This window comes from Aethalodelphis obliquidens, unplaced genomic scaffold, assembly GCF_003676395.1.
Source record: "Aethalodelphis obliquidens isolate GAN/ISIS:26980383/991018 unplaced genomic scaffold, ASM367639v1 scaffold3, whole genome shotgun sequence".
Lineage (NCBI taxonomy): Eukaryota > Metazoa > Chordata > Mammalia > Artiodactyla > Delphinidae > Aethalodelphis > Aethalodelphis obliquidens.
The window spans coordinates 81,486,414-81,513,061 of record NW_020837947.1 but is presented as its reverse complement, the minus strand read 5'-3'; the positions used below and the strand labels follow the sequence as shown (position 1 = coordinate 81,513,061).

Below are 26,648 nucleotides of genomic sequence, written 5' to 3'. Positions count from 1 at the left end.
TCCCCCAGTCAATAATAATGATTTCTGTCACAATTACCCAACTAATGTTGATATACGGTACAGGCGGTAATAGACGAGAAGAGGTGTCTTCCTAAAATATAGCTTTTGTTGAATTGCTTAACTGCTCTGAGACCTCAAATGGCTTCCTGTTCCTACTGGATCACTTCGGATCGCCCAGATTGGCATCACACACTCTCCATCATGTGCTTCGACCTTATCTATTCAAGTTCATCTTCTCAAAAGGAGCTCTGCACCCAGGCCGTGCCGGCCCTAAGGCAGCACACACCCCCATCACCCCGACAGGGCCTCTTCCCGCCTGTGCCCCGCCTCCCCCCCAGCACGGCTTTGCAGGCCCTCCTTCCTCTCAGGCCCGCTTGGTGCACTACCTCCACCACACGTTCTGGAGGTTGATCTTAAAATGTCATCCTTCAGTTACATTCTGTCCTTCCCACTGGACCTCGATAGTTGGAAATTCTATTTTACTATACCTTTTCTTCTTTTCAATGTGGTGTGAGAGATATTAATGAACAGCTCTTTGGCTTATTTACTTCCAAAACAGGTGTGAGGCAGTCCACAATAAGGACACGTGTGCACATGGCCGTCAGAAGATCAGATAATGAGATCAGAAATCACAGGAGAGAAAAATGACAGAACTACCCAAGAACTTCAAGGGAGAGAGTTTCTGTGACCTACGCATCCTAGCAACCAAAGGAAAACGCAGCAAAAGCATAAAAGCTTAACAATTTGACTGTACTTATGAGAAAAACAAAACCCATAACAAGTCAGAAGAACGTTTCTCTGTACAAAAAAGAGATGCTTGTCTTAATTTTAAAATTTTAAATAAATATAGAAACTATTGCCCATTTTTCCACCTTATTCACACGTAAAGACACTTGCACACACACACACATACATATAGCAAAAAAATCTATCATTGATCATTGCGAAAAAAATCTATCAGAGGATCCCATGAAAGGAAAACTACTCACAGGTGCACCAGGGAGACCTTGTGGTCCGGGTTCTCCATCTAAGCCCCGAGCGCCCTGGAAATAAACGAGACAAAGAAATGAACTTGAGATCAGCCATGTATGCTAAAGGGCACACCAGTCTTTCTAAAGAACTTCAATAGCCAGATAAAAAGGAGGTTTTGTGTTTTGTAATATACACTCTATTCATCAGTGAACCCGAGGAGTATTTAATCAGAAACCTCAGATGTTAAAACACTGGTTTACATTCTCTCATCCCACCAAAAGTACCTACACCCAATCTTTGATACCACCCTGAATATTTTAAGTTAACAAACACTGCGTCCATTCCTGATTGCTGATATGAGCTACCTGTTTAGAGAACTTGGCAAGCCTACTGGAAAAGGTTTGGTCATCACACTCCAGGGTTCTCAGGACCCCTACAGGCATTCATTGATGGTGAAGACGAAGGGGCCACCCAAACAGTAGCTGCTGTGGACTCCACAGCCACCACACCAGTGGGAGGGATTTCTGGGACTCAAGATCCCCACCCAGACCTAGAATCAGGAGTCCAGCCGTGTGATTCAGAGGAACGAATTGTAATAAGGATTTAAGCATCTCCTCTTCCATCCTGGATAGATGGTAGGTTCAGTATGTATAAAGTAATTGATCTATTTTCTCCACAAGAGATTTACCCTGCTGAGTGATGATGGCTGAAAACTACAGTTTTATACATCTAATCATCGTGAAACTATCTCTGCCTTTGTTACCTATTGCACAGATCGCCTCCCTATTTTCATTATAAGAATGAAAATGTGATTTGAAAACAAAAATATGGGGTTTTCAGTGCTCTCTACATATGCTGCATGACAAGACACACTCCCCTGTTTAAAACTTCTTCTCATCTACCAGGGGAACAAGAAGACAGATGGGCACCTGAAGCGAACAAGCCATCTCCTGACAAACAGGCTTGCAAGGAAGAGATGATAAAAGAAATGGAAAACAGTCAAAAGGGTATTGGGTAAATGTCAGGCCAAGAAAACCAGGTGGACGGTGTCTGCAGTAAGAATTAAAAATTAGAAAACCTTTGCTAGAAGGTTCAGACGTGGGTGGAATCAAAGAAAGAAGCAGAGGCACCACAGAGCCTTGAACACCTCTGATCCCTAAAACTAGAATAGAGCAGAAGGCGTTCTCCTTCCACCAGTGAAGAAGAGGTTTGGGAGACCTGAAAAAGCCCTTGAAGTCGTCACTCACGTTGCCTGGTGGAAGGAGAGCCAGCCTTCGAGTTATAGAAATGGCTTGGACGCTGCCCGTCTCTCTCCCTTTCTCTCTCTCTCTCTCTCTCTCTCTCTTATTGCTGTTCAGCACCAGCTCAGACCCAGACTGCTGTTACTAGGTAACCACTCCGCAGGTCTGAATTCACCGGAAGAGCTTTTTTCTTTTTAATGAAAGCAATTGGACAAAAATCAGAGGAAATGAGAAATTTTGAAAACTACCAAGTAGCAAAATACCTCAAATAAAGAGCATATCAAGAACAGTAATTGGTTTCAAAGTGAGGGTCACGTATTTTAGGAAGTGATTTAAACCCAGAAAAAGCAAAAGCCTGTGTATCAGCAACTTCAAAATAAATGGGGTTTATTTTTTAATAACAGAAGAGTACACACAGAATGTTCCTTAAGGAAACATGAGTACAGAAATGCAAAATATGTTTTTAAAAATACAGTGTTTTTAGAAAAGAAACCGCATTCTATAGGAAACAGAAGAGGGAGACGGGCACAATGAGAAAACCTAGACAGACAGAGAAAGCGGCTGAAAAAATGAAAGTGATGGAATTATTCATGAAGCAATTCCTTCGATCCACAAAAGTGTGCATCTCTTTATTGAAAAGGTTGAATTTCATTTACTGAGCACCTACAATGTGCCCGTTATCCTTGTCTGGTTGCTAATGAAAGACTCTGTGCTTCCGTGCAGAACAACATGAATTAGCCTCAGAGGTTCTGCAGAGGGTGAGGCGAGGGTCAGGAGGGGTGGTGGGCAAAGAGTCCCGTTTTTAATTCTCTGGAGTCTACAAATGGGCTTTCCTAACAAACTTTCTACAAAGTGCTGACCATTTCCTTAACATCTGAGAGAAGCTAGACACGCCCCCTCCACTCATACACACACACACACACACACACACACACGCACAGCAAGAAAAATATTTCTGAGCTCATCATGAATGCTCAAGCTTGCCTTGTTATTGCTTCTTCTATTCACTCAGACAAGCCATCCCTGCCCTGCCCTGCCCTCCCCACCAAGGGCAACGCGTCATCCTCAGCTCCACCTCTCCATCCTCCTCTGCTTTTGCCGGGCACTCCAGGTGCTGTGTCGGTGTTATCAGTGTCAACTACTGACAAAGAAAAGAGACCAAGCGTAACAGCCCTGCTTACTCCTATTTACCCAAAATAATTTAAAATATATAATAATAACAAGTATCCTGTGTATGACTCATTTCTATCATCTACGTTTATAACAGAAAGTAAGAACCCAACCAAACATCTACAAAGCACCAAGTAAGAAATAAAAAGTGACGTTGTTAAAGATAAGAAGATATTTGAAATGGCCCCAAGCTTAAACATTTATGCATTTTCGTAGTGTATCGTCACCATCATCATCTTACTTTTTCCCCTTTGGCCCCAGTTATGCCAGCGATGCCTCTCAAACCTTGAGCTCCCTGGAAATGTAAAAAAGAGAAGTAAATTCTCTTAGTTGAAGCGCACATTCCTTGATGTCATCACAAATGCTGATTGAGAAGAAGGATGTTATCATAACCAAAGGTAACACTGAGAAAAAGTGACATTATATTGCAGACAAACTTTCCTGGTTTACAAGAAAAATCCAAAAGGAATTCTTCTGATGTTAAAACCCTTTTTAAAAATTCTGAAGACTTACACAAATCTGGAATCGGAACAATGACTGATGGCAAAAGAGTAAGCATCATTAGCATCAAAGAATCACGATAAAGCCGTTGACTTTTAACTCACACAGAATACACTGCCACTTTTGCCTCCTTCGTGGTTTGTAACGTGGTTACGGGTCACATGATCGTGATTTTAAACCTTGGACTAATTTTTCCCCACCAGTGTGTGCCATCCAAGGCAACAGGTCCCCACAAAAGCTTCTTCCTGTAAGTGTAGCTGGGGTCTCCATCATTCACTTGCCATCACTCTACGTTACACCATTTCTACGATAAAAGGCATTCTGAATCCCAATCTGGGGCAGGAGGAAGCCATCTCCTCCCTTCTCGGGCACAGGAGTGGGTAATCCTCAAAATGAGGGTGCAGGGCGTCGATCCTAGGACCCCCTTCAACACTGAGTGTTGTCATTCTTGACTGTCTGGACCCACAGCAGCAGATGCCGTAGAGATGCTCCCTGGGGAGAAGCAGCGGGCAGACGCCCCATCAGGAAAGCGGGGTAGTCACTTCTGGGCAACTTGCTAACTGTCCACAATGGCTTAGGATAAAGTAGCTCTAGGCCAGTCATTTCCCCATGCTCTCACTGCAGAAAAGGGGGCATCTCCAACTGTTTGTTTTACATCCAGGTCAGTCCCGGTTCTCTGTAGATCAATTAGGAATGGCCTGAAATACACATGGCCAGGGTGATCCAGTCAGGACACAAAGTGAGATCTGGCCAAATCAGAATAAAGCCGCTCATTCTTGTGGGGCTTATTTTCTGACTCTGAAGGTAATTCAAAAAAGAATTCCAAAAATATTTGGGTCAATAGCAGAGACATGAGAATGACATGTGTTGTCTCCCGAGCTCGTGCATAAGTGTTCCAAAAAGCATACTTTTTACAAATCTTGCATTCCTTGACAGATGCTGTATATTTAAAAAATGAAAAACTGTGAATTTTACAGAAATATTTTGGCATATCCTCTCCCAAATCCCAGAAGTTTGGCAAGCAGTAATGATATCCTCCAAAGATCACCAGGGTCCCGCAACATAGTTAAGTATGTTTCTAAAAATACTTCACCGGAGGTCCTTGAGCTCCAACCTGTCCAATTCCGCCCTGGTCTCCTTCTTCACCCTGAAAAAACAGAGAGAAGGGCACCAAATGGACACTGAGATGGGCTCGGTCTAACTTGGCACGTGGTAAGTTCATCTGGCATCTCCTGAATTAGTCTACTATACTTGCTTAAATTATTTTATATGAGTAGTCCATATTAATTGCAGAACATTCAGAAAATACAGAGACGCATATAAATAAAGTCACCCAAATCCCACCTTTCCACTATAAACACCAGTAACATTTTGGATGCTACCCTTTCACAGCTTTTCTAAAGAGAGAGAGAGGAGGGGAGGGAAAGAGGAAGAGGGGGAGAGAGAGAGGGAGTGTATGCATTCATGTTCCAAGTATGTGTGTTGTGGGTGTATTATTAAGAAAGTGTGATCACACTATGCAAACTTTTCCTTAAACTATAATATTTTAAATTATGATTTTCATTTTAACTTTTTCTTTATAGTTTTTGTACCATGCACAGTTTTTTTTTTTTTAAATTGTACTTAAATCTAAATCTGTCTTTTCTTCCATGGCTTCTACCTTTGATGGTGCTCGGAAAAGCCTTCTCTGACACCCCCAAAATATATAAATATTCATCTATATTTTTCTTCTCGTAATTTTATAGTTCATTTCTTACATAGAAATTTTTAATTATCAGTAATTTATTTTTATGTAAAATAGAGTAGAAATCTATTTTTTTCCTGATAACTGGCACTCTATCCAATATCACTTATTGAATAATAGATTCTCTCCACCCAGGCTGAAAAATTCATCTTTAATGTATGTTAAATTGATAAATATGCTTGTTTCTGGACTTCCTTCCTATTCAGCTATACTGTTCTGCTGTATGATGTTGTCAATACCATAATGTTTTAATTATCGAAATTCTATAATACATTTTAATCTCAGGTTGGGAGAATTCCTTTACCTTTATTTTTCATTTATAGTTACTCTTATTTTCAGATTTTCTTAAATGTTTACCCTTCCACATGAACTTTGGAATTGTTGGGCGAATCTTCACAAAAACACTGCTTGCTTTGTATTAGGGCTTCATTAAATTAATAGATTGTAGAGAGAGAGTTAGAATCTTCACAATACTGAGTCTTTCCTTCTCAGAACTCAGTGTGTCTTCATATTTAGTCAAAACGTTTTCTTTTTCTTTCCACCAGTAAAGTTTTTTTCTTTTCATTTTGTTGAATACTTCTTAAGTTTGTTCTAAAGTATTTTGACTACCTGGTGGCTATTGCCAATGGAATCTTCTTCCATTATGTTTTTTAACTAATTATTGGTTTAACTTTTTGATACTAATTTTATAATCTCTGATATACTTTAAAATGTTAGGATATTCTAAACAGAAATCCAACTACTGTTTCTTACAGAAAGATTCCTTTATGGACTCTGGGAAAAAAGTTATTTTCTCTCTGACAAAGGTTTTGCTTTTCACAATAGATATACTGTTCTACATTTTCTATGGTAATGAATAACTTAAATTGTGAAATTCATCATGAGAAACATTCTTAGTTTTTGATGTTTGTTTATAATGGTAGATTAAAATCCAGTTCTATTGTTTATTACATGTGTCAATTCACCCATTTTCCTACTCCACATGCTATACTTTATACATAGAGGTTTTTGCACACAAACACACACACACACACACACACACACACACACACAAAGAAATACAAAAAATTTAGTAGCAGTGTTAATATAGAACATTTGGGCATCTAGTGCAAAGAACTAGGCTATACCTAAATAATTTACACTTGATGTTTGAATGAACTCTGAGAGTCTTACATAGTGTCTCTTTGTCTCGTAATTATATTCAGATTACATTCCATCAGAACATAAGATTGACAGTGGAGGGAGATGGTCCTAATGGGAAAGCCAGTGAATAAGCTAGTTTATGGAGCGGATAATCAACACATGTGTATGGTTAAATACTACTTGTATTTCCCCATGTAAGTACAAAAACAACAGTGATTGTAATTTTTCATTAGCAGGTTTTGGGGTGTTTTCCCATAGATTCTTGATAAACCTTGGAGTAATGTATTTGACTGAAATATTTCACCAGCAGATGAATAGCACACAATAACTAATCAATAACCACAAAGCTAAATGACAAATGTAGGAATAGCAACTTATTACCGTTTTACTGAAAGATTTTTGACTATTCATTCTTTATAAACAATTTTTAAAATCTTCATTAATTAATTTGTAGAGTAAACTCAAGGCAGAACTGTGAATCTGAAAGCAAACTTCAGGCCCCTATAGTCTCATAATTCTTATCTTTCTGCTTTCAGTTTACAGTTAAAAGCATCTATTAGTCCTTTCAAGTTTCATTGTTCAAGGAGCTATCTTATCTTCATAGGCCGATTTTCAAAGACACCACTGAAAGTGTTAAGTGACATAAACATGTGAAATAAATTAAAGGAGTTTTCAACAACTTTTCATGAAAATTTTGGCCAGTAACCTAACACACCAAACAATTTGCAGGTTCCCCAATGAAGACCAAACCAAATTTGAAAGTCCAGATCACTAACTTGTATAGGTCTCAAAAATGCTAGTTTCGCGGAAGAGTGGAGAGACACTCTGACTGACAGGTCCATTCCCAAATCCCATGGGATGGGGAAGTGGAAGTTCCCCAAAGAAAAGAGGTCACCCCAAAAACAGAAAGGGATGCAGGGCATCAAAAATAGCAGAAGTCTACTAAATCTGCTTTATTATACATATTACCTCCTGAATATTTGGTGTGATTTAATATTCCTACACACTTGTTTTTGAGGTTAGATGATAGTCTATTATACGCATATGTCATAGTTAATTTAGCCATATTGGACATTTTTCATTTCTGCGCCCTTAGCGCTTAGAATAAACCTGGCACATAGTGGGTACTTAATAAATATTTGTTGGTTTTTTTAAATTACGAATTGAAAAATTCAGTGGAGGAATGAGCACACAGAGAAATTTCCAAAGTACTTGATTCTTTTTTTCTATTTTCTCCAATTTGACATCAAGAATCCAGCTGTTATATGCCAGATAAATAAAATGCCTTAACTATTCAGAGCCTAAGTAATAAAAGACTTTTTAAATGAATGTTCATACTGTAATAAGGTACTGGAAATTGGCTTATTTATCCTCATTATCTGAGATTGTTCAACAGCTTTACCTAAGGAGTTCAAGAATATTAATGCCTGGGAATTCCCTGGCGGTCCAGTGGTTAGGACTCCGTGCTTTCACTGCCGAGGGCCCAGGTTCGATCCCTGGCCGGGGCAATAAGATCCTACAAGCCCTGCGGCATGGCCAAAAAATAAGGAATATTAATGCCTGCCTGAAGGTATTAATAAATTGCCTCTCAAGCTCTTAACTTCTAAAGAAAAAGACTTCTGCCATCCAATAATGGTGTAGAAGGACATATTCAACAAAGTCTAGAAGACCCACATTGATAAGAACAGTTTGACTTTGTAAAATATTATGGAATTAACCGGAACTAAAATTCTACCGTACAAGAAGTCAAATTCTTAGTTACTCTAAAGAGATTTCATCCTAATGGATGAAAAGAAAAGGCAAATAGGTCACCTTACTTTAAATTTCAGCCTTGGATTTTCCGTAGGACATGCCAGCCCCAATGCAAGTTGTGCTGTGGATTTCAGTTTCTACCCAGAATATAATATAAGTGCCAATTGCTAACTTCCAGATTACTCAAAATCTAAGTTACACTGAAATTAGGTCAGAAACAGATAAATTATTTCAGAACTTAAGATGAGAGGCTATGAGCCAATTACCAACTTCCCTGTTTGCTAGTCTTAGCAACACTTGTCATGAAATTTTACTCCTGTCATAAAAATTTTGCTTAGTGGAGTGGAACAACCAGCTAGAATAACACTTGACTATCAAAACCATCAAGGAAAAGAGCTGAGTGTGACTGATTTGAAAAGGAAAGCAAGGGGTACAAGGGGCAGCAACACAGGAAAGAATGAAAGTGTATGGCGCTTTCTTTGTTCTTTTTTTTGTAACTGAACAATGATAGAATATGATGCTTAATCAGAATATTCATGCATCCACTGAGAACTTGTTAATCATCACTGGAAAAGGAAGGGTAAAATAGTATGCCTTTATTATCCCTTATAATTCTTTTTTTTTTTTTTTTTCCGGTACACGGGCCTCTCACTGTTGTGGCCTCTCCCATTGCAGAGCACAGGCTCCGGATGCGCAGGCTCAGCGGCCATGGCTCACGGGCCCAGCCGCTCCGCGGCACGTGGGATCTTCCCGGACCGGGGCACGAACCCGCGTCCCCTGCATCGGCAGGTGGACTCTCAACCACTGCGCCACCAGGGAAGCCCCCTTATAATTATTTATAATGAAAGTGATCACGACCTCCTAATCACAATTTTCCCACTAAATATTCATTGTCCTTACCTTGTGACCTTGTCTTCCAGGTTCACCAATCTCTCCTTTAGCCCCTTTATGACCCTAACAAATGCAAAAGTACATAAGTACAGAAATAAATAAATAGACAAGCAAACAAACGTGTTGAGTTTGGCACAGAAAGTGGTCAGAAGGCTCACGAAATGACCTTGCTCCCCCCAAATCTATGTCCATAGGCTGCTAACCGAAAGGTTATGTCAGAGAAATGACAGCCTTAGAAGACCTTAATAACACCATGTGGGCTACATGACCACAGTATATAATAAATATCAGTTTCAGTTAATAGACAAACTCTGTTCGAGAATAGCAAACACCCCGTTACCTAGTTCAGCCACTGGGCAATGACTCACTGCCAGCCAGTCCCTAACCCTCCCCCCTCAGCTCCCTCCCACAGTTGGGCGAAGGGCATGGAGTCTTCTCCAGCATCAGTAACTCGCTCTCCACAGGTGACGGCTGACACACCCAACGGGCTACTCTCTGCTCTCTGGAGGCTCCCCTGAAAACCTCTGCTTCCTCTGTGCCCATCTCCTTCCTGGAAGCAGAAGAAGGGCTTCCCCAGACACACGACTTTCTGCCTCTTCTTGTACACAGTTTAAGTGCAGGTGACAAGCTATAAGCGGCAGCCCGTGAAGGTTGCAGAACATGTGCAGAAATCCTCATCTTTCACTGTCAAGCCACCTGTTCTAAGCATATGTGCGCTTCAGGTCAGGGACATGGGGCAAGTGTGAAATAAACATTCTGAAATTAAGTCTGTCAGAGCTTCCTTCCTCAGAACCTTTCTTGTACCAAGGGTGCAAGTCTCTGTGAAAAACAAGACACCAAGCCAGGCCCAAGTCTTCTGCAGTTATGGGAACCCACCAAAGCTAACCTCCACGAAAATCACAGTGGGAAACCCAGGGCCTTGGAGCCTTTGAGATCTTTGGCAGAACTTCCCTGGTCTGGACTAGAGAGACTAGAGAGTCCCTGGTCTGGACTAAAGCCATTTAACCCCAGCTTTTGGTATTTATTCTCTTATTTTTATGGACAATTTTGAAGTAGTTATGATGGCAAAGTGAGAGAAAAACACTTTTGGAAAGTCTCTTTTCTTCTCTATTTTGCACAGTTTTTCCAATTCTTTTTAACTAAACCAGTTTCACATACATCATGTGTACCGTCCCTGGCCCGCATCTCTCATCACTGGAGCAAACTTCTGAACCTTCATTTGGTGTTGTAGGGTCCCTCCATTCAATACATTTCACTGGTATTTCTTCCCTGAACAGCACTGAATAATCAAGCATCTGTGTCTGTCAGGGTACCAGCGGGAATCTCCAGGACTGTATAAGGACCACAGAATAAGAGACACAGACTTGCCCAGTCCATCAAAGTGGGCACTCCGCACCAGAAAGGCCAGTGCTTCAAGGAAAGGCTCTCCTTTTCCTGTGGATAATACTCTTGAAAACAGAAAACAGAATACAGCATGGAAACTATTCTCTTACCCTCATGCCCGGCAGGCCTGGATATCCAGAGCGGCCCGGTGGACAGGAACTGGGACACTGCCCGAGAGACAGAGAGACAGTAAACCAGAGCTTCTACTTTATGACAAAATGGTACATCCTTTAGGAGTCCAGCTACAGAACCCCAATTCAATTATACTCATGAAATAACTCTGACTAACCCCTTTCCTTTTTTATTCTTTTATTTTTAAACTTGGAAATATTCCTAGCTTACAGAAAAGTACAGAGAACATAACAAACCCTTTCCCCACGTATCTGCCACCCAGATTTAATGAATGTTACTATTTTGCCATATTTACTTCAGATTTAACTTGTTAAAGAAATAAAATGATTGCAGACAGGCCACTGTCCCAGGACCTGACCTCTGTCCCCTCCCACCTGCCCCCCACTCCAACAGCTCTGTCCTGAGGGTCACATCCCCCCAACAAATGGACCAAAATTGTTTAGTGCAGTTTTCCTACATTGTTTGAATATTAGTCTATAAGGAAAACAAGTCTCAGAGCGGATTGTTTGACTTCTGGTGAAAAAGCCTGTCTTAGTCATAAAGTAAAAAGATTATGGAAAAAAAGATATTTCTATAATGGAAAATGGTTTTTCTGAGTGTACACAAGCGACCAGTTTACCAGTTCGGCCGACTGCTCTGCTATCTGAGTAAAGTAAAAGACAGAAATACAACATATTCCAGTGAGGTCATTTTAAAGAGAATTCACCTTTTAAAGAGAATTCCCGGTCTTTGACCTAAACTGTACTTTGTTCAAAGGAAAACATCTTACCAATGGATCTCCGTCATGAAAGCCAATTGTTCCCTAAAGTAAAGAAAATACTAAAGTTAAGAATATAGTGAAACATTTTAATTCAAACTACTAACAACAGAAAGTTCATTGGACAAAAATACAATCAATGTATTTGTTCAATAACCTATACGGAATAAATAGCATATAATACGCTAACACTCTAAAAACTTGACTTGGCCTCTTCTGTTTGGAGAAAACTAAATTGCAGTAGATTATTTCTTTCAGGGGACTGAAGGGAAATAAAATGAGAGAATAGAAAATATGGAGAACTCTAAATCGTAAATTAAAAATAAGGATAATCTCCTAATTAACTGCATTTTTAAAAGTACTTAACTGTAAATCCTTCGTAAAAACGAGTTCCTTTGAAAATGTTCCCTTTATATGTCCAAGGTTTGAACATTTGAGAAATCACAAGGCCTCAAAGCACTTCAAATACAATGAGTAAACCATTCCCCGTGAAAACCGTCTTTTAAATTATTGTGATTTCTCTACTATTCTGGCCTAAAAAGACCATGCTCTGAATGAGTGAAAAAATCATAGCCATTCTGGAATTTTAGGACAATGACTTGATTTAAAGGTACTTCCATTTTTGGTTCTTAGGTTTCTTTAATCCCAACCCTCAGACACAGAGAAATTCAATCTTCAAATAACTTACGCTGGGTCCCGGGGGACCAGGGGGGCCCGGTGGTCCTCTTCTCCCAGGGTCACCCTAAGTTATTTGAAAATTGTGACACAGTGGTTATACACATGTCAAAACGTAGTGCGTAAAACTGGCGAGGCATGAGAAACTGACATTCCTAGAAACCCTGCAGAGCTCAGCCTGCATGGACCTGCCACCAAAATCGATGGGGGACCCACAACCCAACTACCTCCACAAAACCAGAAGAATAAAGGAGTTCCGGTCTCACCAAAGTAGTAAGACAAGGCAGAGGGAGACTTGGGAGAAAAAGCCAGTCCTTCTCTATAGGATGATCACTTTATCTACTCTGCAAACAAACTGGAAACACTACGTACTTCTCTAGTTGATTATCAGGGGAACCAGGACAGCCAACAAACTGGAAACACTACATATTTCTCTAGTTGATGTTCAGGGGAACCAGAACAGCCAACACTGCTGATGCTGCCCAGCTAACAGCAGCAAGGAAGGCTTGCGCCTGCCTGAAGCTGCAACAGGGAAGGTCGTCACCTCTGCAGGGCCAGCCACCCCTGGGGCTCTTCACCCAGAAGCTATCCCTCGGTCTGTCACTGCACGCTCTTGCCATTGGGACGGAAGGTCAAGATGGCTAAATTCAAATAAGCCATTCAGATGAAAATGGAGTCCAGTTAGACTTATTATCCAGAGTTGACTCCTGGCGCATCTCTTCCTTCCTAATGTTCTATCATAAGAAGTCAAAAGCATCTGACAATCAATTTTACAATCATTTCATATTCATTCATCATTCACTAAATAAATTTGTCAAACAGTAGCTCCTACAGCCTCTCCGTGGATTTACTATTACCTATCGTTCAGAGAACGTCAATGATTCAACGTTTTTTGAATATTTATTGAATATGAACATCAAACACATTACCAGCAATTTCTTCCATGAAGTTCAGCTCTTTACTGACTAAAGTTAAGTTCTGTCAGTTCGATTATGATTTCATGATCCTAACATAAGTGTACATGGTAGTAATTTTAGACTATTCACTTCATTTCCTGCAGAGAGACTAATAAAAGAGACACTGGACCCCAATCCTGGCTGAGAGTCTGTAAAGCGAAGGTGACACTTCTCCACTTGATCACTAATTCTAGAAGTTGGGAAGAAAAGTTCAGCTGAAAACTTCAGGGAAAAAATTTAAATCACTCTACAAAAATGAGGGGGCATTATCACCCTGGTCTTCATCAATATTATAAACCGGAATGAAATTCATCTGCCGTTTCTTGGATTTGCAGGGGGAAGCATACAGCTAGGGCGATGAGCCTTCCCTAGTAACATCTTCTGTTAAATCAGCAAATGTCTATCAATGCGCTGTGTGTGCGTGTACTCACAATTGGTCCAACACGGCCAAGCTCTCCGGGGAGGCCTGCTCCCCCAGGAGGACCCTGCAGTCAACAAATTAAAGGGACACGGTGATTTACGAATGTTTTTACAATCTATGACAAGCGATATCAAGTACGATAAGCTGACTTAGAATTACGTATCTGAGCTAGATTTGGTTTCCAACGAGAAATTTGGACCAAATTTTAATTGCTTATATAGAAATTAATTAAATTAACAGAAATTCCTTAAATTAATAAAATACTTTTAGCAGAATAGGGGTGCTGTCATAGTAGCCCCGTAAGATCATTCAGGTAGGACACTATAAACGCCACTGGGTACAGTGTTAGCTGGAGAGTAGGGTCGGGATCTGAGAAACGGGCCATTTTTGTAGACTATGTAAAACAAACCAAGAGATAATACTTACAGGAGGTCCAGGAATACCACGGCCCTAAAAGATTAAAATAAATGTTGTTACGGTACGTGGCCCATACTTAGTGTAAATACAGACACAGAAATAACTCAGTTCAAAAATAAACAATAGGGCACTAAGATCCCGCACGCCACAGGGCAACTAAGCCCACGCGCCACAATTAGAGAGCCCGCATGCCACAACTAGAGAAGCCTGAGTGCCGCAACGAAGAGCCCATGTGCCGCAACTAAGACCCAAAGCAGCCAAAATAAATAAATTAATTAATTAATTTAAAAAATAAATAAAGTTTATCACTAAATAAACATAAGCTGTTCATTCTACAGAAAGGACTGGGTAAGGAAAAGCAAACACGGCTCTACTTCTAAAGGAAGAAATTTGCTTCAGCTCCTCAAATATTCTTTTGATGTCTAAGCTAACCAGTAATATTTTTTCCAAACTTTTTTTAAAGAAAACCAAGATATCGTTACTCACAAAGAGGCACAACCAGACTTTCTCACATTCTTTTCCATTGTAGGTTATTACAAGATGATGAATACAGCTCCCTGTGCTATGCAGTAGGTCCTTGTTGATTTTCTATTTTGTATGTAGTAGTTTGTATACACTAATCCCAAACTCCTAATTTATCCCTCCCCCTCTTCCCCCTTTAGTAACCATAAGTTTGTTTTCTATGTCTGTGGGCCTATTTCTGTTTTGTGAATGAGTTCACTTGTATCATGTTTTAAATTCTGCATATAAGTGGTATCACTTGTCATGTTTTATAAGAAACCTACATTAAGAGCAATACAATACTGCTTTAAAGTTTCTAATGTGATATTTGGAAGTTCCCCAAACTTCCTCTCCCTAGTTTAGGGGAGAACTTCCTAAAGTTCTCTCCCATTAGCACAGAGAGGCGGGGAGAAGAAAAGCGTTTAGGAACACACCCTTCGACAGGTAGGGCTACATGCAGACACCAAATCCAGTAGATATGGTTGAAATAACCTCCAATGGATCCTAACTTAGTATGCTGAATTTTATTTTAGAGCTGGTCAGCCCATCTCACACTCCTTTACATTTTCTATCTCTTGAGCAACACCGAACTGCGTGTAATCAAGGGTTGAAACCACGCCTTCCGCAGCCTCGCAGCCTGGATTCCAAGCACAGGGCCTAGTACATAAGAAGCTCTAGTTCTACGCTTGTTGAACTTAATAAAACTGAGCGTCAGCTACCTAGAGCCCCTATTCTCTCTATGCTTTCCGGGGTCAGTCTCCCGGCCTTGGGTTTCCTCTCCTCTGTTGGCTTGAATCCCTTGTATTCATAACTGTCTCTGATACCATATTCCTGATAGCTTATACTTCCAGACCTCCTTCTCTAAAATATCCTTATATGAAGCACCCAGTGGAATCAGTGCACATCCTCTGATAATGATATTATTTTTTAACATCTTTATTGGGGTATAATTGCTTTACAATGGTGTGTTAGTTTCTGCTTTATAACAAAGTGAATCAGTTATACATATACATATGTTCCCATATCTCTTCCCTCTTGCATCTCCCTCCCTCCCACCCTCCCTATCCCACCCCTCCAGGCGGTCACAAAGCACGGAGCTGATCTCCCTGTGCTATGCGGCTATTCCCACTAGCCATCTACCTTACGTTTGGTAGTGTATATATGTCCATGCCTCTCTCTCACTTTGTCACAGCTCACCCTTCCCCCTCCCCATATCCTCAAGTCCGTTCTCTATTATTTCTAATTATTTAGGCAGCCACAACAAGTATGAATTTCACATGAGCAGTATGTTTTAATGATAAGTGGGACTTTTTTTAAGCGATTCTTTGAAAAATTACTTCTATTTGAACATTTTAATATGTGGATCAATTTGGGGAATAAATGTTCTGTTTGGCAATACCAAAGTAATCAATAAGTTATTTCATTATCAGAGACCTAGAGGTTTGATAAATTTCACTAAATCTAAAAAAAAAGGCATCTCTATAAGATGTTGAGCTCTGAGCTGAAAATATGGGAGAAAGGCCAGCAAGATATTCACTTCTGCAGATAGACGTATAATGGAAAAGTTGACAGACACTGAAATAAGGCAAAGAAAACAGTGAGAATAGAAAACAAGGAGGAAAAATACAGATTCATGACAAGAACAAAAGAGGAATGAAGAGCAGAATAGAAAAAAAGATAGCAGCCTGAGAACCCAGTTCTCTTGTAGACTGAAATAACACAAGTCTGCCAGATTGTGCAATGCAGAAAAAGACTTGCCGGGGAACCAGGTGGGTGATAATATCTGACGTATCTGACAGCCAATATTTCATTAGAGATAAAACCAGTTGTGAAGAAAGTGGTGTGATGCCCAGGTCTAAACACTGAATACTTAGATTTGCTGTTGTTATGCAAGAAACATTTTCCATCAGTGGGGACAGAGAGGGGGATGTCTATTGGGAAACGCTACCTGCAAACAGATGTATGTATTTTACACCATACATTCAAATTGCTCTAAAATTTCTCTACTCATAGTCAGAATGCTTATCACAGCAGATAAGTCATAAACTCCTTTGTGATGTGTATTATGTAGAAAACTACATTGAAAAATTTCACAGTGGCAGAATTTTACCTAAAGATAGGAGATTATCAACCACGTCACTTTACATTTACTTACTGGAAATCCACGAGGTCCCGGCACGCCAGGTTCTCCCTAAAAATAAAAATAGCTCCATTGTACTTAGCTTTTAGCAGAATGAATATGTAAGTATGCAAACTGGGTAAATATTGAGATCATTACAACACTCCATCTTGGTGTTTCGGATGTAATTTAATTCAACTGAAACACGATTTTAGTTGAACAAGTGTATTTCAGCTACTTCACAACTAATCTGTTAGTTGATATGGAAACACCACAATGAAATTATGCTTCCACACTTAATTAATACCAGCAATTAATACCAGGTGGCTAACTTACTTTCTGTCCTCTCGGTCCAACAGAGCCAGGAGATCCATTAGGTCCCGTTAATCCCTAATAAAGCAAGATGATGTTAGAACTAATACAGCATCCTTAGGCAAACCACTAAGTGGATAATTTTGCTTAATTTGTTAATTATATACAGGATGGTTGCCTACGTATGGTACAAATATTTGTAAAGAAATACCTTTGCATATTCTTTCTGAAAGCTAATGTTTAAGATCTGCCTGTTAGTTACTTTCTGTTGATATAAATTCTATCCTATTCCTAATTTCCTGCTAAATGCATTGTTTCTCACAGGGTTCAATAATTTAGTACTTTTGTCTCTGCTTTGAAAAATGCAAGCTAATAGTTACAGTGTTCTAATAGGTAAGTCTGATAGGACGACAGGTCTCGGTTCTGCCATTTAGCCATATTTATGTACCTCCTTGACTTCGTTTATAAAACAAAAACACTGTATGTCTCTGTAGCTTTTGAATCATGTCTTGAGAGTTAAAATGTTCCTTCCATAGTAATTAAAACTAATCCATCGCATTATTGCCTTAGAACCATCTAAAGCTCTCTAGTCATCTTAGCAATGATGACTGCTTATGGAATACATTAACTTTTAAATTTGAATCACTTGAGAGCATGTATGTTTCTAGGTTATCTCCCTTAGTAAAACGGCTATTATTAAGTATACATTTTCATGTGTGCCACTCAGTATGTAGAATTTAAGTCAGTTACTGAAAATTAATAGGGAAAATGACAATGTTTGGAAGTGATGCTTTAATAGCCGCTTTAGCTTTACATATGATGGTTATAACTGTGTTTCACAGTAATTGACTTAATAGATATCAAAGCATGATAACACTACATGCACATCCAAATTTCCACATCAGGTAAAGATGCATTTTTATCTTTGTAATTTTTTCTTTACTTTTAGATGTTGTCATTTATAATGTAATCTTGAAGGGAACACCTTGCTAAAGACAAATATGTGTATGTGTATCTATAGATGTATACATACATATATGTACATATACATATATGCATGCATATACAATATAAATACCTTATAAAACCTATATATTATCAAGATTTTGAAAAAGGCTAAAATGATATTGAGGGATGGATTCCTTGAAAATATGAAAGTCCTACTTAAAAATAATCACCAAAATCCATATTTAATCTGTCATAGTCTGCATAAATATCAATAAGATGCATTCATGTAGCTTATATAGGAAACTATTTCACTGATCACCACTTTTACAGTTCTCTACATCAATTATTTTCCCTCAAAACTCCAAAGAGTGAATCAAAGGAAGCAGAAAAGAATGAGTTGAAAATGTTAATTACTGGAAATTTACCAAAGAATAAAGTTATCAAACACACACGGAAGAGTTTTTGACAGGCTGAGATTTTCAATCTCCCCAGTATAACTGTAACGCTGTAACTTGGGAACAGGTCCCAGCATCTTAGTTGCTGAGCACCTATGGTAATGGAACGTTGGCTTTTGTATTTCAGCAAACAAACCATTCCTGCAGGGGCACTCTGGTAACACACATGGCACATGGGTTGTATAAACCTCAGGGCATGTCTGACGAATGGGACGTCTGATGTCCACTCTATGCATATACCCTCCAAGACCAATCCTGGTCAATTCCCACACGCACAGCCAGCTAACCATCTTCACTCAGTGATTGAAATAACTGACAAGGTTGGAGGACGGTAGCTACTGTATATGGTAGAACTTCAGCTCCATAATAAGGAAGCAGAATGGCTGGATACCCTGGAGGCTGCTTCCAGTCCCTTCTTATTTATACTGTCTTCCATAGACATGATAAACTATGTCTAAACACTAGGAGGCTCTTTGAATGAATGAAAATATATTCTGGTGTCTGATGATCCAGTGAACTCTTTTATGAAATAGCCATGTAGAAAAGCATAAGCTCCATGAGGACAGGACTGTGTCCATTACAATCCTAGCACATTGTCCCAACATCTAACACACACTCAGTACACGACTACTGAATAAATTACTTTGGGTGTTGGGTGGAGGGATTTCACACCCGTCCTTCCACATCATCGTTACTTTCGGTTCAAATCCCAACTCTGGCACTTAATTGCTGTGCAACCATGGTCAAGTTGCTCAACTGTATGTAGCCTCAGTTTCCTAATCTGTAAAATAGGTATAACGTTAATATCTACCTCATATGGTAATTTTGAACATTCATTGGGATATTACACACAGAGTGTTTACAACAGTGCCTGGCAGAGCGGACACTGAGTTATATTAGCTGTTCTTATCATCATCATCATTGTGTGGTCAGACTACACTAGATGCTAATGAAGAGTTCACATGAAGTGATGTTTCCTGCCCTCTGGGAGCTTAAAACCTCATTCAGAAGGGGTTCTGCAAAAAACAAGCAAAAAGTTCTAGGTATTAACCACGGGCACTGTGCTTCACAGCCCCCCTCACATTTTTTTTTGCTGCCTGACTAGTTCCACTTACACTGACCTTTCAGAGTAGTTTCTTTATTACTCACTATCCTAATCATATAACATCTATCAGGGATGATAGCTGTATACATTCAGAGGATGTTCTAACCTCTTTCCTGTAAAAAGTAGCATGGCTTAACTATAATTCCTGTACTTCATTCTAATTCCTCCTCTCTGTATCTGAGATGGATGCTATACGAATGCAAAAAAAATACTACTTTACAGAGCTCACTAAGCATGCCACAGCAAAAGTGCCTATAAGAATATAAGTTATGAATGATAACAGCACAGCTGTCCTTTGGGAGCAGAGCTTACAACCAAGCTCTGACGTCTTTAATTTTACACGTCTATAAGGGAAAAGAATCAACTTACTAAAGTCTTAGCAGGAAAGGAGGGATTTTATATGGATGTACATAAGTCTCCTACAATTTACATTTACAGATGCACGCATACAACTCCAACTTGCAATCGTTCTTATTTGTCAAAGAAATGACTAGAGGAAACTATTGGCAGCGGCAGAAAGAACTGCTTTCATATGAATGCTTATGAAGATTAAGTTCTATACGGGACGATAGCCAACTGTGTTCTGAAACTTCCTGCCTCTGTCTGGCAGAGCACAACAGCCATCAACAGTAATTTCCTTCCCACATTCCAACCACTCAGCTCAAGAGACCCAACACATAATCCCACAAGATTAGCTGCCATGACTCGTTTACCTTTTCTGTCACGAATCCACTTGATTCAGGATAATTACCTTGAAGCCACGTTCCTTTCAGATCCTTCCAAACACCATCGATTAACCGTTTGTTAACATTACCAAAAAAATACAGCTTTGCCATGAACCAAGGTTGGAGGGTTCAGGTCCCACCACTACACTTAGGTTCACCTACCAAGAAAGATAACTTACGCTTTCCCACTTACTTAGCTCTCAAGCCCAGGGACAAACAGCAAACTCTGATCCAGTTTCTGGTATTTCATTAGTCTCAAGGTCTATTCTCAATTTAGGGTAAAAGGTCTGTTTAAAATGTCAAATGTGTCAAAGAGTGGAATAAAAAAAACTTTTCAGGTCAGGATTTTGTAAACTGCATGGGGTTCCATTTCAAACTTTGGTGAACATGAAATTTATACCAATATTTACAAGTAATTATAAACTATCAATTAAAATATTTTTACTATCCATTGAATTTTTAATATCATATTTCTTGGTTGGTAATTCAGATAACAAAAATTCACTATCATTCTTTTTCTCCCTATTTTCTCCAAATATTCATCTATTTAAGAACCTCATTCATATCTGCATGAGGCAGAGCTATCTGGAAAGAAAGTGACTCGAAAAATCAAGAAATCTGGTTTCTTTCACCATCTTAGCCACTGAATAACTCTGGGCCCCTGGGGGAACTACTTGTCCTCATAATTATTCAGTGTCCTTGTCTGTGAAGAATAAAATTAGCCAAACCTACTTTCTAGCTTATTGTAAAGTTAAAGGAAATAATGTTTGTGACTGCATTTGAAAAAAAAGTTCTACTCAAATGCAAATTAGTATGGTTCATTTTTTGCTCAGTTCTAAAAATGCCCAAAATACTGGCACACACACGACTTTCTTACTTTATCTCTCCTTCCTTTCTCTTTCTCTTTTTCTCTTGCTTTCCTTTGCAATCCCAGAAGATTGATTCAATGCCCTCATCAGTGTCTCCCTGAGGACCTTCCAGGGTCAGAGTTCTATGATATAAGAAACCTTACTATTTTACACTTTTTAACTTTGGAAATCTGATTTGGAAATCTGCACTGTGGTACTGCAACTATAGACAAAGGAGAAAAAAAAAACTATTTGTAGGTGTTATTTACATTGTACTTCTGAAGATTTTGAAGACCTTTCATTTGTTTATCCCAAGTTTCTGTTTAAGTGTGGAAATTACTTTATAAAGCAAAACCAGGCATTGTCTTTATTCTTCTTTATAGGTGAAGAATTTGTTGCGCCTGCCACAAAAGCACCATAATTCTAGCCCTCTGTCTGAAATTATGGCAACTCAATAGTGAGACAAGACTTCAGGCCATTGGTTTATGCTTCAACCGCCACAACAATCAATAATAATGACAGTCATTTAATCATCAATTTTCTTTTCACATAAAACAAGGTCCACGTTTCAAAGGAATGCAGAAATAAATCCAACCTGTATCGGGCTACTGGTTTACTTAGTGGCCTTGTATTTATCAGACGTTTTTGTTATCATGTGTCATAAGTAATTCATGGAGTTTCAAAGAAAAGCTTGCTGGCCAACAAGTTATATCATTTCAGTTTGTATTATACGAATATTGGTCCCTGGGAACCTCATGCACTGCCACTTTGCATACCTAGAAAGTTCAAACTAGGGCCTTTGAAGCATAAAACAAAGTCGACATCTCCTAAGGCAATGAATAGCATAGACAAATATTTTCATTATGCTAATCTCGATAAAGAAAGCGCATCTTAATAACCACTAACATCCAGCTGTGTGGCTTTTCTTTTTCTCAAAATGAAGGCTCTGTCTTAAACTCCAGTCAAAACTTCTCGGAATCTATAATCATAGGTTTTCGGGTGCTTTTTTTTTGATTTAGAAAAGTCCTTAGTTCGGGGAAACCACATGAAATGGTAACTTGAAGAATAACTTGAGGGACCCAGCCTTGTCTGTTCTCTGAGAGCAGGTGCTGGGTCTTACGTCGCTTCGTATCCAGCGGCAAAGTCAAGGAGTGGCCTGCAGTGAGACCTCAATAAATGTTAGTCCAGTGTACGGACAGAGAAGCCGAAAGGCCTGAAGTCCTTTTACTCTGAAGAAATGTTACTTAGTGTTAGGTTTATCACACAGCTCAGCATCTGAGCGTCCCTCCTATGCGGGGGAGGCAGGTGTGCTGGGGGGTAGGCTGGGGAGAGGCTGCTGCTTCCCGGTCTTCAGGCAAACCTAGTCAGCTTATTTCTGTCAGTGACGTCAGCCAAGAAAACACCCGTGGAAAGAGAGAAGACTAGTTTTGAATTTCCTCTTCCACGTGTACTGACCGGTTCCCTGCCCCAGCCCTGCTTCCACCCACCCCCACTCACTTCAGACCCTCCCCTCAAGAGCATCTTTCTCTTCTCTTTTCCTTGGGATTTAGGAGAACCCCAAGAACCTTCCCCTGCAGGTTCCTTTTCTAAATGCATTTAGGGGGCGCCGGAAGGCAAGGGCAGAGACGGCTTGCTGGGAAGCCCCTGCAGAGGCCAGTCGGATCCCTCCTCCCCGGCACCGGCTGAGCAGGGGAGTGCACGGTTAGAGGCAGGAACCGGTACCCACCTATGTTTTCCGAGAGCAGGAAATGCCAGCGCTGCGTGCTCTCCCCAGGGAGCTGCACGGAGCCTCCACCCTCGAAGACCCATGCGCAGAAACGGCCACGTCCGTGCCAAGCCCCACGTCCGTGCCAAGCCCGCGCGCAAGGCCAAGTTCAGGGCCACAGCCCTGCTGCAGCTGGGACCACGGTCACCCCCATCCCTGCAGCCTGCGCCTCTCTACACGCACGCACACACACACACACACACACACACACACGCACGCACGCACACACACACGCCTTGGGCCCGGCTGTGCGCCCCCAGTTCCCACTACTCACGTCTGCGCCCGGCGTGCCAGGTTTGCCCGGAGCTCCCGGCTTTCCCGGCTCTCCCGGGGGGCCCTGGGCAGGGAGGTCGCGAGGCAAGGAGAGGAAAAAGGAGAGAAAAGGGGGCAGAGTTGAGACTCTTCTAACACACGTGGCTGCAGACCACGTCGGAAGGAAGGAAGTGGAGGGCCAAGGCGCTGATCCACTTACCGGGGGGCCCGGGGGACCCTTCGGACCTCGGTCACCCTGGAGGACAGGAGGAAAGGGAGAGCAGTCCGTGAGAGGGGGGCGCTGGGGACCCCTCCGGGAGAATCCCTCACAAATCGGGGACCGGGACGGGCTAAACGGTGCTGGTCCATGACCAACTGGGGTCACAGGACACGTGACCTCCTCCCTCCGAAATTCCCAGGCTTCCAGGCTCACCCACGTCCCATCCCGCCTTTGGGTGGGGGGCTCCGTGCGCTCTCAAAGAACCCACCCGAGCCGCCGGGGGAAGGTGACACTTACGTCGATGCCGTCGATGCCCGGGACTCCAGGGGGGCCCGGCGGCCCCGGAGGACCCTGCTCACCCGGGGGTCCCCTCTGACAAGAGAGCGCACATGGATTAGTGGAGTACGTGGGGCAACGACGCGAAACTGGACACCAGGGCCCAAGGCCCCCCGCGTGGCCTGGTAAAGACATTGCCCTGCAGAGGCCGGGGTTTGAACCCAACATAACACGGGGGGGATCGAACTTCCAAGGGAACTTCTTCCCCTCCTGAAGGTTCTCAGTGAGGCTGACAGTGAGGTTAGAGCACAGTCCAGGCCCCCAGGGTGGAGTTCTCACGTCTACAGAGCATTCAACCGAAGGGGGCTTGTGAGGAAGAGGGGGCCTCTTCCTCAAGGGATTCGATCTTGAAGCTGGTGGTCACTGAATACCTCGATTTAATCGGTGATTGCGGGTCAGTGTTTTGGCCAAAGTGGAACAGGTAGGAGCGGAGGTGCTCCAGCCCAGATCAACTACCGTGTCATTCTGTAGACCTTCCTGTGCTCAGGAGAAAGCTGGGGGAATCCTCTCAGGGAAAGACAAGGGAGGATGGGGGTGGGTGGGGAAAGCGGTGAAACCCAGCGAGCGCCTGGCCTTCTTTCAGATCCGCCTGCAGCGATTCTCTTGCAGGAGGTCTGGGCACCTCGCTTCAAAAACACCCCAAATTTCAGGCTGACCCTAGGGTGTGACCCCTTTTATCGACTGCAAACAGCTCAGCTTTGATGGTGTTAAAGGGAAGGCTGGCCTCTGAAATAGTTTGCACACGTTGCTTAGGGGATGTGAGATTTTTTTTCTCTTCTAAATTTAAAAAACGAAAGAAAGAAAAAAGCTTCATTCTGATGAAAGGAAACTTGGTTTTTCTAAACTCCGGGGACCAGACAGGTTACAATGGGGTCTTTGTAAGTGAAACCTCAAACGGCGCTGGCTCCCCCGCCCCCGCGGGGTCCTGTCCTGGGCGGAGGCAGGAGACGCCGAGCCTTCGGGAAGCTGCCGAAATTTCGAGGCGAGTCCGGGCCGCGGGTCCACCCTGACCAGCGGGCACAGTGGGCGGGATGCAAAGTTTGCTGGAACACCGCCTACTCACGCTGGGCTGCCCTGGACCGCGCCAGGAGGGGGAGGGGACGGGGGAGGAGAGGGGGATGGAAAGGGGGAGGGGATGGAAGGGGAAAGGGGAGGGAGGGGAGGGGAAGGGAGGGAAGGAGGGAGGGGAGGGGAAGGGGGGAGGGGGAAGGGGGAGGGGAAGGGGGGAGGGGCAGTCAGGCTGAAAATTAAACCCCGGCCTCCAGCCTCCGCCGGCCTCCACCGCCTGAGCCTGCAGTATGGGGGCCCGGTGGGCGAGGAGGCGCCCTTTCCGGGACCGTAGGGGTCACCTAGGGCCCCCGCCTCCCACCGTGCTCGCCGCAGGATGCGCGGGGCCCGGCAGCCCACGGGATGCTCGGCACCTTCCCTGAGGCTCCCCCGACGGCTGCGCCCCCTGGCTTACCAGGTCGGTGGTCTCGCTGGGCTGGAGAAGAAAAGATGGGGAGACAGTGGGAAGGCGTCCCCCTAAACCCGCGCGCAACTTACTTGAGCCGCGCACAGGCAGAGCCCCGACAGCAGCAGTCCCAGCCCGAGGGCCCCGCGGTCCCGCGCCGACCAGGCCATCCCCGCCGCGCGCCGCTAATCCCCGGGCCCGCCCTCCACGCGCGCACAGTGGCGCTTGTCCCCACAAAGAGCGCCCCCAGACAGAGAGGCCTAAATTCCTCCTGTTTGTGAGTGGCCCCGGAGAGGGTCCTGGGGATTGGAGGAGAGCTTGCGGGGCCGGCAGGACGGATAGAATGACAACAGTCCCTTTTAACCCCTTCCCCGCGGCCGCTCAGGCCGGTTCTGCACGCGCCCCTCCCGCCCCAGGGCAGCATCCTGCTGTCCTAGGAGCCAAGGCGACGGCCTGCATGCCACTGAGGGCTGCGACCGGCAGTGTTCTTGCGGAGATGTTTGCGAGGGGAGGAGGGAGGGTCGTAAGCCACCCAAGGTAGAAACAGACACCCCCGCCCCAAGGTGGTTTCTACCCGCCCAGCTGTGGGTGGGACCGGTGCTTCCTTACTGTCTATCTGGTCTGTGCTGCAAAGCCTGGATTCTTTAGAGAAAGAGAGTGGGGAGGGGGGGATTTTGAGGAGGTGGCGAGAGCTACGCGGGGTGGAAGTGGTCTTTGCAGGTGGTCCAGGGACTCGCTGTTACCCTCGTTGGCAGCTCCTGGCAAGTTTCTCTCCTGGGTCGCAGTGGGTCACAATGAATCAGCATCCACTGGAGTTCAAACTGGGGAAAGACAGCAGCCAGTCAGTTCAGGTCTCTTTGGAGCACAGAAGCAGGTCGTTTAAAAAGGAGATGAGTTTGTAAGTGTGGTGCAATGGTTAGGTGTCTGGTCACCAACTTGACCTGGTTGATCTCAGCGGACCAGGACTTTTGTTCCTGAATACCATGTTTTTTCCAATGGAAACGGGCTGCAAACCCTTCCCACTTTTCTCCTATCATTGGATGTAGATGACTTTAGCTCTGCACTGCTCCAGCACAGCCCTGGGCAGGAAACCCATCACTGGCACTGACTTTCTATTTCTGTCCTCACCACAACGTTCAAGAGGTAGATTCTGTTAAAATGAGTCTCAGAGAGAACAGGAAACTGTCCTAGGCACAAGCCAATAAGTGTCAGAGTCTGGATGGGATCCCAGAGGACATATGCACTGACACTTCACACGGGAAAAGATTAGAAACACAGGCGGCACCAGGAATAAAGTAGAGAAAGGAAAATTGGGTCCTGGGAGAATATGCGTGCTAGACATTTGCCACGGAGTGTCACAGCTTAAAATGGAAATAGGAAGGTCTGGAAGTGGAGGGAATGAGAGAAATTTAGGACTCAGGAAAAAACAAGGTAATAAAAAATATTTCAGTTTA

At 42.6% G+C, this 26,648-nt stretch overlaps 1 protein-coding gene across 1 annotated transcript in view; it reads right to left on the bottom strand.

The window, feature by feature from the left end:
* The window catches only part of COL9A1 (collagen type IX alpha 1 chain), a 90,225-nt gene that overhangs the window by 42,140 nt on the left and 21,437 nt on the right, over positions 1-26,648 (bottom strand). The window contains exons 6-21 of the mRNA XM_027093211.1: positions 25,932-26,015; positions 25,204-25,224; positions 23,703-23,777; positions 23,406-23,441; positions 23,208-23,270; positions 17,112-17,165; positions 16,812-16,847; positions 14,165-14,188; positions 13,749-13,802; positions 12,375-12,428; positions 11,699-11,731; positions 10,908-10,964; positions 9,424-9,477; positions 4,978-5,031; positions 3,625-3,678; positions 990-1,043 (exon numbers count right to left, since the gene is read on the bottom strand). Coding sequence (XP_026949012.1) covers positions 990-1,043; positions 3,625-3,678; positions 4,978-5,031; positions 9,424-9,477; positions 10,908-10,964; positions 11,699-11,731; positions 12,375-12,428; positions 13,749-13,802; positions 14,165-14,188; positions 16,812-16,847; positions 17,112-17,165; positions 23,208-23,270; positions 23,406-23,441; positions 23,703-23,777; positions 25,204-25,224; positions 25,932-26,015 — 807 coding nt within the window. The remainder of the gene's footprint in view (positions 1-989; positions 1,044-3,624; positions 3,679-4,977; positions 5,032-9,423; positions 9,478-10,907; positions 10,965-11,698; positions 11,732-12,374; positions 12,429-13,748; positions 13,803-14,164; positions 14,189-16,811; positions 16,848-17,111; positions 17,166-23,207; positions 23,271-23,405; positions 23,442-23,702; positions 23,778-25,203; positions 25,225-25,931; positions 26,016-26,648) is intronic.